This window comes from Malurus melanocephalus, unplaced genomic scaffold, assembly GCF_030028575.1.
Source record: "Malurus melanocephalus ecotype Western Australia unplaced genomic scaffold, MMel_1.1 scaffold_38, whole genome shotgun sequence".
Lineage (NCBI taxonomy): Eukaryota > Metazoa > Chordata > Aves > Passeriformes > Maluridae > Malurus > Malurus melanocephalus.
Genome location: NW_026623270.1, coordinates 82,583 through 96,780, shown reverse-complemented (window position 1 = coordinate 96,780; position 14,198 = coordinate 82,583). Strand labels below are relative to the sequence as shown.

The 14,198-nt window shown below is 35.9% G+C and overlaps 1 protein-coding gene across 1 annotated transcript in view; it reads right to left on the bottom strand.

Moving 5' to 3' along the window:
• The window catches only part of LAMA2 (laminin subunit alpha 2), a gene marked incomplete at its 5' end in the record, with an annotated part of 156,271 nt that overhangs the window by 63,303 nt on the left and 78,770 nt on the right, over nucleotides 1-14,198 (bottom strand). The window contains 6 exons of the mRNA XM_057364457.1: nucleotides 891-1,029; nucleotides 2,735-2,898; nucleotides 4,051-4,167; nucleotides 5,626-5,836; nucleotides 10,179-10,341; nucleotides 13,517-13,628. Of these exons, the coding sequence (XP_057220440.1) occupies nucleotides 891-1,029; nucleotides 2,735-2,898; nucleotides 4,051-4,167; nucleotides 5,626-5,836; nucleotides 10,179-10,341; nucleotides 13,517-13,628 (906 nt within the window). The remainder of the gene's footprint in view (nucleotides 1-890; nucleotides 1,030-2,734; nucleotides 2,899-4,050; nucleotides 4,168-5,625; nucleotides 5,837-10,178; nucleotides 10,342-13,516; nucleotides 13,629-14,198) is intronic.

Here is a 14,198-nt window from a genome sequence, read left to right as displayed (position 1 = left end):
ACGTTGTTTCTGTTCATCTATATGTTTCTATATCAAATATAGGTTCTGGCAATCTCATATTATACTCTCATTGCCCCACGTTTCTGAGTGCCTGTGAAGTGCATGTCTGTTACTCTCTGAACAACTCCTACAAATGAGCCATTAACTCCTTTGATATTTGACATAAAAGATACTTTTGGCTATGCTCAGAATGTTTTCTGCTCACAGTATATACGCATTGAGGAGCTGAGATCCTCATTATGACTCAGGCTGGAGAGCTGGTGTTACCTTACAACCCTATTTTTAAAAGTTCTCTCAATTTTCTCTGAAAATATGCATGTACTACCTCCTAGTGAGAATAAAATTTCTCTGCAAAAACTATGGTAAAGTTCACAAAGTGAATAAAACTTTCCACTCCCCTCCTACAATTCTCCATTTCTAGAATTCTGGCCAGGTGCATGCAGTTCATCTGATGTGCAGGGAAGTGCCTCCAAGCATTTTCATGGAACTAGGTTGAAGAGTTAATTAAGGTACAGAGTTCTTTATCTTTAATGAATGTATTGCACACGTCTAAAATAGCATTAYTGAATATCAAATGGCCTACACTCCTGACTCCAAGTTGTTGGCTGGAGCCATATGCAGAGGCCAAAAGGTGGAAAACAGAGGGAGGAAGGACAGTAAATAAAATGGGAAAGAAAAGTAAAGAACGTGAGTTAGGAACAAATAGGGATGTTGTCTGAAGGCACATGTAGCTCTGAGAGAGGCATAGCTTTCTGATCACAACATGAGAATGCTTGATGGCAAAGGTCTGCACTTGAAGTCCTACGATGGCAAAACATGGATCTGAGATAAGGTGTCACATGTTCCATAGAAAATATAAACCTTCTTCTCAATCTACTCATTTWCCTTACCTCTTGCATGGCTTCGTTTGCGAGAGCCTTGGCTTCCTTGGCAACTCTTTCAGCTTCATCTATGTTATCTTTGATGTTAGTGTAAGCATTGAAAGCACGTGTGGCATTGAAAGAGAGGTTTTTGGCTTCAATAAGGATTCTGTTGGAATGGGAAAAGTAAACACACCATTAAACCTGCTTTCAGAGCTCAGCAGAACAGAGTATTCTACTTTTTCAAAYCCAATGGCCTGTATTTCTAAGGCTTTTTCTATGGTGTTTCTTTAGAGAGCAGTGCTACACTTGAGATTTCAAGAGATCTGACATCACGTGTTTAATGGAACTCACATTTTATCTGTGGAGAAAGATATAAAGAATARTGTTCTCTAAAAGAGGAGGTCCTGTGAGATAAAAATAGATCAGACACTGAGAAAAGACAGCAYTGTGCTTACTGCTCTAATACAAGTAACATATTAATAAAGTGGGTTTCAAGGCTATGTGCTGAACCAGGCAAATTCAATGAAATCTGCACTGTAGGAACATGAAGGATCATCAGAGACATGTTCYAAAGTAGAATCTCTTGGTCTGCCTGCCAAACACAGAATTTTGAAGTTTTGTAGTTTTGAAGATCTCACAGTCCAAATCCTAAATGCTAATTTCACTGACCAAAATAAAAAACATAAGCAGTACTGAATGCTGTAAATAGATTAAAAGATAATTCTAAACAGTTAATATTTGCTGGTTCAGGAACAGAGCTCAGCTAACCTCCTTCCTAGGGGAATTTCTAGTCAGCAGGCTGGGGACACAACTTTTCTTGMACTCTCTCTGTATGATGTATTCAARCATTGTCTAAAAAGAATTACTGCACCTACAGAATGAACTTGAAGACAACTATCTCAGTAGTCATTGYTACCAATGCCTATGTTGATTTTACTGAATAAAGTGTRAAYGAGAAWAAAMGTAGCATRCTTTTGATATTTWWAAAAAAAAWMWMTYTTTTTTTTTTTCATGCAGTGCTTCTAGAAAATACTGGAACTCTGAAGTTATGCTGGGGACCGATCCAACASGCAGAATACCCACGATCTATTTCTGACTATTACTATTGCAAATTACAGTTACTATTHATGGCTTGCTCTCTTAAATGCATAGAATGCGATAAAACAAAAGACACCTCTCTCTTTCTACCCAAAAATTCCAACAAAACCAACAAACCCTTGTTTTATATTCTTTCCAGAAAACTATTTTCATTATGAGTTATAAAGTATCACTCTTCTGAAAGGGCTGCAGTCTCACTTATATTCTCACTCACTGCAATTCTCACTTATATTTAGGAATGTGATAGTGGTAAACAGAAACTAAAGTTTCTGTACTTAGGTTTAAGCATTTTGGTCCAGGACAYCTGCTGGTTTTGGGAGAGTGTTTTGAAACCAGTAGAGGAATTACTGTCCATTACTTTAGGGAATTTCTGACAACAAATAATTTAGCATCACAATAATAGTCTCTTACCAAAATGGTCATCTTAAAAAGGAAAATACTACTTTTTAACATGAAAACATGCAGTGAGCTCTTTAAGAATTTTCATTTTTTTTCACGATATAGTAGTATGCATTTGATAAGTTAAGTGCTATGAGAGCATCTGAGGGCACTGTTTGCTGTCCATGCAGCCTGTAAGAAACACCAAACATATGAAACCATTTACAAGAGATACACAAATCGACCAGCTCAATAGCTGCATACCTGTACAGATCACTGGTTATTTGTACACCCCCAGTGACTGATTGAAGTGAAAGAATGCCCTTCAAGTTCTGTGAAGCAATTTTGCAAACCTGCTTCATGATTTTAACATTACCAGAGAGTGCCTGCCTTACCCATCCAGCACTGCAGATGATTCATTCAGCTGGCCTGCATGGYTCTCAGCTTGCAACACCTTTTCTGGAAGCATCCTGTCACGAATTTCTTGTGATAAGTCATCTGTTTTATCTTTCAGCTGATCAGACATTGGCTGTATCTTATCTGCAACACCTTCTACATACTGAAAATGAAAAAAGAAAAGCCTTTAAATTGCTGAATGCAATCATTTTGTAGCCCTGCATATATACAATGTCTTTTTTTTCTTTTCTGGTAAGCTATTATTTCAACTTACTCACGCATCAAAACTTCAGGAATTAACACAGAAAGATTAACAGGAATGGCTGGACTGGAAAGTAGAGAGGAGATAAACAATATTCCAAGAGCTACTTCCCTCTCTTGAGCTTATTAGAAGCTTTTAWTTTACAATTAAGGAACTGCACAGTTTAAAAGCCTATAAATGCAGATCTGGATTTATTTCCTAAATGTAGATGAATGCACAGTTATATGATATTGTTGCTGAGCTCCAAAATRATAACTAATAAATGGCAGAAGTTTCATCTTTCAGGACCCTTTGAGTGATTGCAATGTATTTTTGCTTATTAAAGCATCTTAGTAAGAACCAAAGTTTTTGAAGACCTGCCATTCCTGTTCCAATAAGCCATCTCAATGGTTTTAATTTCCCATCTTCCAAAGAGCATTTTCCCATTCATTACAACAAGCTTCACTGAATGCTGGAAATACCTCCAAAACCAATGATACTTCAAGAAATGTGGTTTTTTTGGGGTTTTTTTTGATAGTTAAGGCACTGATCTCAAATTCTGCTGATAAAACTTTTAAGGGAGAATTTTCAGAAATATTATGTAAAGTGAGAGTGCAATCTTCTCCTCTCTCTGATCTATCTAAACTTTAAATTGTGGCCACAGGCAACAAATTATTTCTGAAGTTACCTTCTGATATTCACACAGAGTTTTTGTGCAGATACATCTAGATTACAGAGTCGTAGTGAGATTAATGGGTCTGCTGCATCTGTAATTCTCAGGATAAAGTCAGTACCACAATCAGAATACCATATTTATAAATGGCAGAGTCCATGAAACATTATGACCTACCTCATATGTAATCCAATGACTCACTTAAAACTCCAAGTTATTAAATTTTATATAACAGACTATTTTTTCTGTCATACAGCAACTGAAAAAATATTTATWCCAAGTCAAATATTACAGCATTGAAAAACACAATGAAAAATTAGGTGTTACTTTAATTACCTACTTTGCTTCCATAATGATGCTTTGGTGTACTAATTCTCAGGWAAGGATGATAAAATACTCACCTCTACAGCTAGGCTGATGTCATTTGCAAGTTTATGGGCTTCATCAAGGATATCATTCCCTTCCTGAAGGGTCTTCTCCACATCTTGTCTGCCATCTTCTACAGCTTGCTTCCTTTTCTATGGGATGAGTTCACAGAAAGAAAAGGGTGAATTGTTTACTAGAACAGTTCAAATGCCAGCATCTCAGAATAAGACTGCATTTTGTCACCATGCCACAATGCCCCTGTCTGGAATTCCCTGAGCTCTCAGAGCCCAGACAGTGACAACARTAAAGCACATGTGAGGTATCTTTCCTTTGTTCTCCTATCCCCAGCTTTGTATTGCCCTCCCACATGGCAGAGATTTTGCTGCTCTCTAACAGAGAATTGGCTGAAGYACTATTGCAAAATAAATCAGAAAGTTATAAATCCTAATCATCACGCAGATGTGTAAGTTCCATATTTCGTAAATCACCTCCGACTATGAAGGAAAAAATTATAAAAATAATCTGCTGCTTTCCTACTCCCATCCACTGGTATTTCATTAACTGCTGAATGCAAAATAAAAGGTTTGGAGTAACCTAGGGATTCTTGCTTTTYCAACTAGTAAAAATACTGTATATTGTGTGGTGAGGATGCACTTCTGAATAAAGAATTGGCAATTTTATGTACAAGATCCACCGAGTATCACAGATCAATTTGATAGGAGGCCATGGCAGCCATGTGGGCAGGACAGCTGGGAAGGCACTCTGCTACAGCAATGCAGAGAATATTTTATAAACTTAGACAGTAAGTAATTTCTCCAACCTTTATCCATCCACCTYTGAGAAGAAAATGCACAGAACAGAGATCACCTAAATTTGCCAAATCACTGTATTTCCTTAATTCAATCAAGYTGAGAAATCTCTGCTGAGAATGGAGGTCTCGGAACTCTAACCTCACATTGCACTTGAGGTGAAAGCTCACCGAGATAGAGTTGAACATTTATCTTCATCAGGTTGACTCTGCTCTTTATGTCTTGGTTAAATCCATGYTAATGTACAGTATAATATGCTCTTTAAGTCTCTGCAATTTAAATTAAATCACAAGCAGACCCCTCTTCTATGMGTGAAATAATTTATAACAGCTACTAACTACAGAGGATAGAGTTTGATTTATTACTCTGTAATATCCACATACCCCCTCAGTCTTCTTCCCAGGGGTTGGATTGGGAGATGAAAATGTAAGTTTTCTAGAAGCAAATATATGACAGCAAAGATTTTAACTGAACTCCTATTTAAATATTGAGCACACKATTTGAATTTTACATGACTATTTATAGTGGGATGAATTTAATTTCCCTCAGAATAATAAATCCAATGTATCTTCCACAAAGCAGATGGTATTATTTCAATAAAGCTGGGGAGTAACTCTACTTTTAAAAGTCACTGCATTTCCTCATCCTGAGGAACATRTTCCTTTTAAATTACATCAGATATAGTTATATTTTAATAATACTTTTGTTTTGCTTATATTTGTGTTTCAATATTTAACCATGCAAAGGTTCAATCTTTAATCAGAATCCAAGTAATCRAGGATAAAACTTGTCAGCACTCACCTCTAGCATGGTCATATTATTTTGGTTGACTGCAGATAAACGATCAGCCTCCCAAATTTTACTTGCAGCTTCTCTTAGCAGATCTCGAGCATCATCAATTTTGCTGTGGTAATCTGCCAGCTTGTCCCGGACTTCATTTTTTAGATCTTCATTTTTCTCACCGAGCTCACCAAATAATTTCTTCACCTTGTCCAAAAGATCTTCTGCATTCCTGCAACACATTGCCACCCATGAAGACATTGTGTTCACATTGCCTACATCAAATAATCTGAATAGTCTCAATAACATGCAAATRAAATAGAAAAATTAAATCTCAAAGAAAATAAAATTCAGTTAAGTCTCAAAGTAATTTTCAAGATGATATGATATATGTTGAATAAAGTGAAACAGTTGTTTTCAAGCCCTTTTATTAAAAGAGGTTTTTCAATTCCACTAAGGTCCTATTTATGAAGCAGAAAATATTCAAATGAAGACYTTTTTTAAACTGAAGACTTTTTTTCCCATTTTTTTTGTAAATTTCCATTCTTGAGATATGACTAGCAAAGTGAGGTTTTCTGAAACATTTCAACTTGTCTAAAAGATTTCCTTCACTCACATTAATTTAACATGTGACACAAAATGGTTTTCTACCTTGAAAAGAGGAGAATTTGTAGACAGCCCCAGTTTGAAGCTGTCTTGAAGCAGACAACTGCTTTTGACTAAACAGTCAAAAATCATAAAGGCTTTCCGGTGAAATAAAAAAAAAAAAAAAACAAACCTAGACCCTTGGATTTATGACTTCCAGTAGTCAAAAGTTCTGCTTATGTAAAATAAATTCTGGAATATTTTTAACTGATTTTGCTGACCCCCGTTTTAAGGGACTGGAGAATTGTCAACTGTCTGCCTGGAATCAGCTTCACACAAGGCAACTCCACCATGTCAATCCAATGATTTGTCAAGGACAGGGAAAAAAAGAGGCACTTCAGGCACTTTCAAAATGATGCTTTAGAGATAAGAGAAATCCTAAGTAAACAGGAATGTGTAGGATAGATAATAACTACAGAAGAAATTTATCASGCTTCCACCTAGGACAGATTAAGTTTTTCTTCCTGTTTCATTAYGCCAAAGTGTGGAAAACAAGAACTTTTCTGAAAAGTGCTGCGGTTTGGCCTGCCTATAGTCRGTTCCATTAGGAATGCTGTAAAAATAAACACWTAAATAAATGCACACCAAAAAGATWTRGGACAGGAGGAAAAGATATGTTGACACTCGACATAATTTAGATGAAGGGTTTGAAGKGGAGCCAAGGAAAGTCAAATTGTTATCTTAGCCTTGGGATTTTCTGAGATGGATTGGGGTTTTTTTCCCCATCAGTTCTGACTTTGGTTCTGTTGAAAAGAATTATTCATAATTTTTGCAACTTCTGAGGACAAAATATTTAATCAAAAACTAAATCCCAATATTGACACCCTGTCACACAAGTGTAGAAAGAAATTCAGGATTTCCCTCTCATACCTCCTCCATTATTCTTCTATAAGAAGCTCCTGTCTTACACTTCTGGCAAATTTTGACACCCTTACGACTCTGCAGTRCGGAGGAACAGTACAAACCAGATGGATTTCCTTTTTATTCCCTTGCCTCACAGCATAGTTCAAACAACTTATCCATCCACTAGTCTACCTCAAAACTCTCGGTGCTCTAAAGATAACACTTTCGTATTGATCTGTTGTGCATTTTTCCCAATGCTCTCTCTAAMGAAGTGTGAAGCAATCTGTTCCATGTAATCCCTTGCTTCAGAATTTCTGTGTGACTGGACTGCGCCACATTTCTTGAAATACTCTCTGGTACATTTAAACTGCACTACTTTCACTGGATACTATCCTAGAAAATGAACAAAACTTCTACAAAATGGTTGAAGTTTTAGAAGAAGCAATCAGAGATGTGGCTTAACACCTGGAATACGAGATGGTCTGGAGCCTCAAAATGAGTGCAAGAGAACAAACTTGAGAGTTTAGATACTGATGACAAAGTGATTAAAACCCACCAACTGCATATTCGAGTCTAAATATGTTAGAACTGGCCTATCAGGAGAAGAATTAAGGATTATAGGATCATAAATAGCATGGATAAGGTGATCAGCGGTCCAATGTCTCTCCAAACACAAAAATGAAGATATCAGGAAGCAGTGTCATAACACAGGAGTTATATCTTCAAATACTGCACTTTTGAATTGCTGAGTTATGCAATTCATTCTCTCAGGAGACTGGATAAGTTCACAGAGCCTCAAAAGCCATCAGACAAATTTGTGGGAGAACAAGTCACACAAAAATAAAGCTACTCAAAATACTRAACAGAAAGATAGAATTCTGGCTCACAGCATCCCTTGATAGCAACTCACTGGCATCTGAGAAAACATGTAGAAATATTATAAAATAGTGAAAGATATATTTCGTAAATATGAAAATCACAGCAGTTCAGAAAGCAACTGGTGTATTTCTCTATATATTTCACTTTCAGAGAGAAATTATTGACTAATGTGCCATTTCAGTACACTAAGGCAATCAGATTACAATCTGGATTTGAAAAGTTTGAAGGAAAATAAGAGAAAAAAACTGCCTATGTAAGAGAAGCTTTGCCATCTATGAAAGCAAAACTTCATTTGTCTTCTTCATTTAAGTTTTGAGAATTCACTCAAAACAGGAGAGAATCCACTGACTCTTGTCATTCTGTCCTTGGACAAAATTCTAAAAACAAAATATAATTCTGATAAAAGATTTCTCAGCTAAGAATAAGCATGATTARCTACCTCAAACTGATCATGAGGCTTGCAAGAGCGTTATTTTATTCAAAAGAAATTMTAAATGGGTCTGTAGAGAATACATGAGTACAGAGATTCACACACACGCATGTCTTCAAAGAATGATTAATTTTTCTTCATCCTTCTTCCTTGCAGAGGAAGAATCCACTATCTTACCACATTATTTTAATAGTTTTGTAACATTTTCTTTAAGAGACAGTTTCACAAAACAACATCTAGGGTCCTTTCTTTYGCACCCTGTAATCCACAGTGACTAGTTTTCCTTCTGTTGAGTTCACTGCCAAAATTCCTTGGATTTCAATGACTGCCTGAGGTAAAGACATAACCCTATCCTTAAGATAAACCATACAACTTTGATTGAAATAAATGAATATATTCATGTATCTCTTAGTATAAAATRTATTCCTTTATCAAGAAATTTAAAYACWCACTTCRTAYATTTTAGGAAGAATGGAAGAAGGAGAAAAGTTCTTTCTCTCAAAACAGGCCTACTGCATCTTCTACTCTAGCTGTTGGGCTAGAGTAGGAAATTATTTCACCGTAGTCTGGCAGTTTTATGTTGGCTGTAGCATTTGAGGACTAATAGCACCTTGTTTGAAAGGTCCTTCTCCAGCCTGTCCTAAATTTCCAGGCAGCACTTTCAAAGGTCTGGCTAAATTTTTCTCATCCCTACTTTTTCCTGGTTTATTTCTGTGTGTGAGTACAGAATGCGTAGAAGARGCTCAGTGGAATCAGATGAAAAAGCAATAAAACATTGCTCAWAAATAAGTTTGCAATATATTCTTTCTCAAGAGAACAGAAAGCAAAGGTATCAGAGTTATGGGAAGAAATACTGYAGTGGCAGAATTTCCAGAAAATGATTTGGTTTATAAAGCCTAAGRTAGGCAGTGCAAATCTGATTCTATACTGCTTGGAATTGTTAGCTAATCTTATATTCTATTTATATCTCCTTAAAKTATTCACGCACCTGATAAGTGACATCTTCAGGCCAGACTAACTCTATCCCAGACAGTTTTCTGATCCATCACAAGCTCAGTGGACCATGTCGCTGCTCAGCTGGACTCCCTCCTAGTTGTTTACACTGGTGAAGAGCTAAGCAAAGCCTAGCTCTAGAAATATGCCTCATCTTACACAGAAGTTACAGACTACCACAACTCTAACTTCAAGACAAGCATTTTCCTGGATCAGATAAGTTTTCAGGATTTGGCAAAATGCTTTAAAAACAGCTGCCAGTATAATTATAGATATACATACATTTACAGATAACTAAATAACTAAACTSTGGGCTGCTGAACTATGCCACAGAGATGGGATATTCTGATCTGCACTTATTCTAAACACGGCAAAATACAATTTTTTGAATGCCTACACTAYTGAATAAACTTTGCACACAGATAATGTTTTTATTAGACCAACTAATTTTCCAGAACAAAACCCCAAGCATCCAGATGAGACTTTTAGTACAAAAGCCATACATCACGCCTGAAGCAGAAGCTAAAGCCAGAACAATTAGAATTCAATTAGAAATGTTGCTGGYACCTGTGGAGCAAAAAAGTAATTTCCTAGGGATTTCCACATATGGAAGCATTTCCAAAAGTGCAAATGCTACATTAACAAATATGAAGTATTAGACTTTACTTTCTTTCACATTTCGGTAAACCTCAGTGAGAAAACCTGATCTGCAAACACGAAAATTATATGTACAAAAGTCAGATACTGTCATTAAGAGGCTGAAGACTGGGGTCTCTCTACTCACTTTAATTCATCTTGAGCTATTTTTTCTTGCATATTGAGSTCTCTGTTTCTCATCTCTATGATCATTCCTTCAGCCTCACTCTGCAGTTCTGGAAGACTCTTCTCCAAAGTCTCGTCTTGAGTTCTGAGTATCTCATTCAGTTTTATAGCATCTTCATTTGCAGCTGCAGGGGACCAAAGCATACTTATGTAAGGAGTTAGTAATTAAAAACAATAGAGATGCTTTAAGCATCTGCCCATCAATGCTATCAGCAAGTGGAACACAACTTGCATTGGTTATTTCTSCTGTGAAATATAAAGGACAGTTAATCCAATGATCAGTAACAAATGAGAAAGTAATATATGTTTCATCAAACTTTTTATTATAGTTCACTTTAGAATTTGCACTGAACCTTCAAAACAAGCAGAAGATAGTTTACTATATTGCTTGTTGAATTAAGGAGCAGGCAGTACAAGCAACRAAAATTAGACTTAAATTACTTTTGSAGAATMTCAAAATATGTCATTTTTAGCATTCAGACTTAACAGTACTAGGAAGAATCAACAATTGTGAAATTTTAGAAAATGAAGCAGAAGAGGAGTGAAAGACACCCACAGATGTCTAAACTCACTCATGTGTTTAGAAGTCAGCATCCAGAAATGGAAAAGAAAATATGAAAGGTGGAATATAAGAAGGACTGACTGAAGTCTTTCTGTCTTAGCATACCACAGCATATTAGAATACACACTTTCAGAAGCAACCAGGTAATTTATGACAATCAGTTCCACTTTCAATTTTGAAAAGTACTGCTGCCTTCAACAGAGCTCCTGAGTAACTGATTTGTCCAAAATGGAACTGCTCCTGGTCACATGGATACTTCTGAATATTTAAAATTAAATCTTAAATTAAAGAAATTAAAAAAAAATTCTTTCAAACTTCAAATAAATTACTATTTTATCTACACATCACATAGGTTTTGAGCAAATTTAGAAGAAAATTCTAATCAAATGATGTCTTTGATTAGCTGGTGAGAACAGAGATTTGTATCTTTAATCATGAATGCCTATGTGGGGGGTACTAAGGTACTAAGGAAGACTAGACTTTGCTCAAATGGATTGTGGATCACTTCTATATGTATTTTATTTTTATATTTCTATTATGTATTTTTACTAAGTTACCTCAGGCCAGGAATAGGTCTATATTAACTTTTTTAAAAAATTCTGGAATAAAAAAAAACAATGAGTAACCTCCCTGAATATTTACCTTAAAAGAGAAAATGAATATGTTATCTAAGCTTTTCTTAGGTTCAGAAAAAAATCATACCTAGTTTTAGCCTTCTCTTCTCCTAACCATGTTTTGTTTTGCATCTTGGTGTATTGCAAATATCAGAGTCCGGTGGTGGTAAAAGGTTTGGGTGCACTGATATAGGCAAATGCTAGGAAGTGCAAAGCAGGGAAATTCTGTAGCTGAGAAGGAAAATTAGTTACAGATACTCAGATGTTSTGAAAGTCAGCAGTTAGTTCAGTAGAAGTGGTCAGAGTATGATCATTAGAACAAATCACCACAAACGTCTCGCTTTCAATGAGGAGTTTTGTCAGTTAGATAAAAGCTATGAATGGGAAGAATGTAGCTGTGTTATGAATCACCAATGGCACCCAGCTGTAAAAAAAAAGTTATTGKGACACTATTAGGAGAGCTGATACAGGTAAGTTTTACTCTTTCTGAAGAGCAAGACACTGAAGAAACCTCATTTCATGCTTTTTTGCCTGTGGTCAGGAAACACAGGTWAATCACAGTTTTCAACAGAGGAAAGGAAATTACATGAAAGGTAGTAGGAGATTTGAGAGAAAATGCTTTTTTGTGATTCAGTGTAGAAAAAAAAGGGCCAAAGTGGATCATGATTCCTCTCTGCAAACAGTTGGTGGTGGGAGGAGAAGTATTAGGGAGAGGAAAAGAAAATCTATTCGTACCAAAGAACAAGGTTTGCAAATGAACCCATGATGATAAACTATACATGRATATTTTTTGCTAGAAATGTGAATGATTGTAATTACGAAGACTGCTGAAAATACCTYCTATCCAGATTGTGTGTATTTGTGGAAACTACTTTGAAGATTAGGAAAGTTTTTGATAAGAGGGGAGTGGATGCCTTAACCTAGAAGGTATGTCTCAACCCCATGCTCTTGTATTTGTATTTATGTATTCTTAAAATGCTAACTTGGTCACTAAGCAAACACATTGATTGTCTATTTCTAAGATACTACATACATTTATTTCACTCCCTCAGTTTTCTAACTGTGTATTTCCCACTACTAAACCTGTTTAGGGAAATTTTATTTGGGTTACAAACACTGGGCATAAACTTTGTAGAGTCAAAGAATTGGTTTTGCTCATCATCCCAAATTCATCCTAAAGTATGAGAAACCTGTTGTTCTGTTTAAAAAAAATTTCAAAAACTTGCTCACTTTTTCTTGTTGCTTTTCCCAYATTTTTTTCTTGTCAAAGTTACAAGTCTTAAAGATACCYTAAACTGCTGTTCAGTTCACCTCCAAAGCATGTACAGGGATGTGCTACACAAAAGGCAATACAAAGTGTATTTTATAGCACTTGGACAGAAATAGAAACTTTCCCTTTCAATGAAATGCGTCTTTAGAAGAATAGCCACTAAAATTGGTACTGTAGTGAAAATTTGGAGGAGGAAAGAACTGACAAGTATTTTTCACGCAAAAAACCTGCCTATATTTGCTAATTATTTTCATATTTTCAGCCACTATTTAATAGCTGTATGCAATATATAGATCTTGCTTCTTAAGGCCATCTACAATAGTTTTTCYCACAAGTATTTACTGCAGTGTAAGTGCAGTGAATCAGTCTGTGGCAGAGACAGACCTGGCTTAGCTCCATGCATAGGTAGGGTTAGGAGTCACTTGCAAATTCCAAGCAGCAGATGTTCATTAACTGCAAGAAGTAATGCATTTTGGAAGTAAAGTTGAGAATTAAGATGAAGTGTTAATATACCAAGTGCTAAAATTACATTAAGCTTTACCAATAGGTATTTTTAACTGCTTTGAAAATAAACAAAAGCTAAGCCCTGTTTGTTATTTCGTCCTAACAGCTTGTCAGATAACTGCAAAAATCCTGAAGAAACATGCTTATTTTTCTGATACTCTTTGTTCATAATTAGCAATACACTGAATGTTTATACAAACTGCATACRCAGATTTGAAAAAATCTTAAGACAGTTTGCTGTCTTTTCTTCACTCAACATTTAAAGCACCTCACTGTCCCTCAGACCCTCTTCCCCKATAATCCTCCAGTCTTCTTGAGAAACAACTCAAGTATTTTTGTTTTTCCAATACCTTCAGCAGCTTGAAGAATGCCTTTGACAAACTGTCCAAGAGATTTYGCTCTGTCATTAGTCCTCTCGGCATCCTGCCTGGTCTGCTCACCATCTGCTGTCACCTTAGTAGCCTGGTGATACAAATTGAGGAAAAATATAATTAATGAACAGGACAAGGCTGCACTATGTTATATTCCTACTGGTTGAGTCTATGTACAAAACTTTCCTCAGGCCAGAGGCAATCAATGAATTATTGATCAGATGCATGGGAAATGAAATGCTCTCTTCAAGCACACAATTAAATTTTATTACCTTTTCCTTTAAATGGAAATTGGAAGGCTTTATTTTAGGTTCTTAGAAACCCTACATGAGTGCAGCAGCACACCAATGGAGACAGGATGAAATAATTATCAACCGACTAATACATATCTTTGCTTAAAGAAATGTTGTTTGGAACCTTTTAATAGATTCTTCAGGGAATACTTTCCATAGTTTCACAACTGTGTACTTTTCGATTGACAAAGTGCAGCAGGTATCATGACCTCTTTGCTTCTTCCCTGGAGGAGTTCTCAAAGAGAGAGAGCTCATGCCAACAAGCAAGAAGAACGCTAAATCAATACATTAATTGGACCAAGAAAGAGAGAGAGAAAAAAAAGTAGGTTTTTTCAGCTCTAATGCTTGAAGTTGTTCATTTATAACAT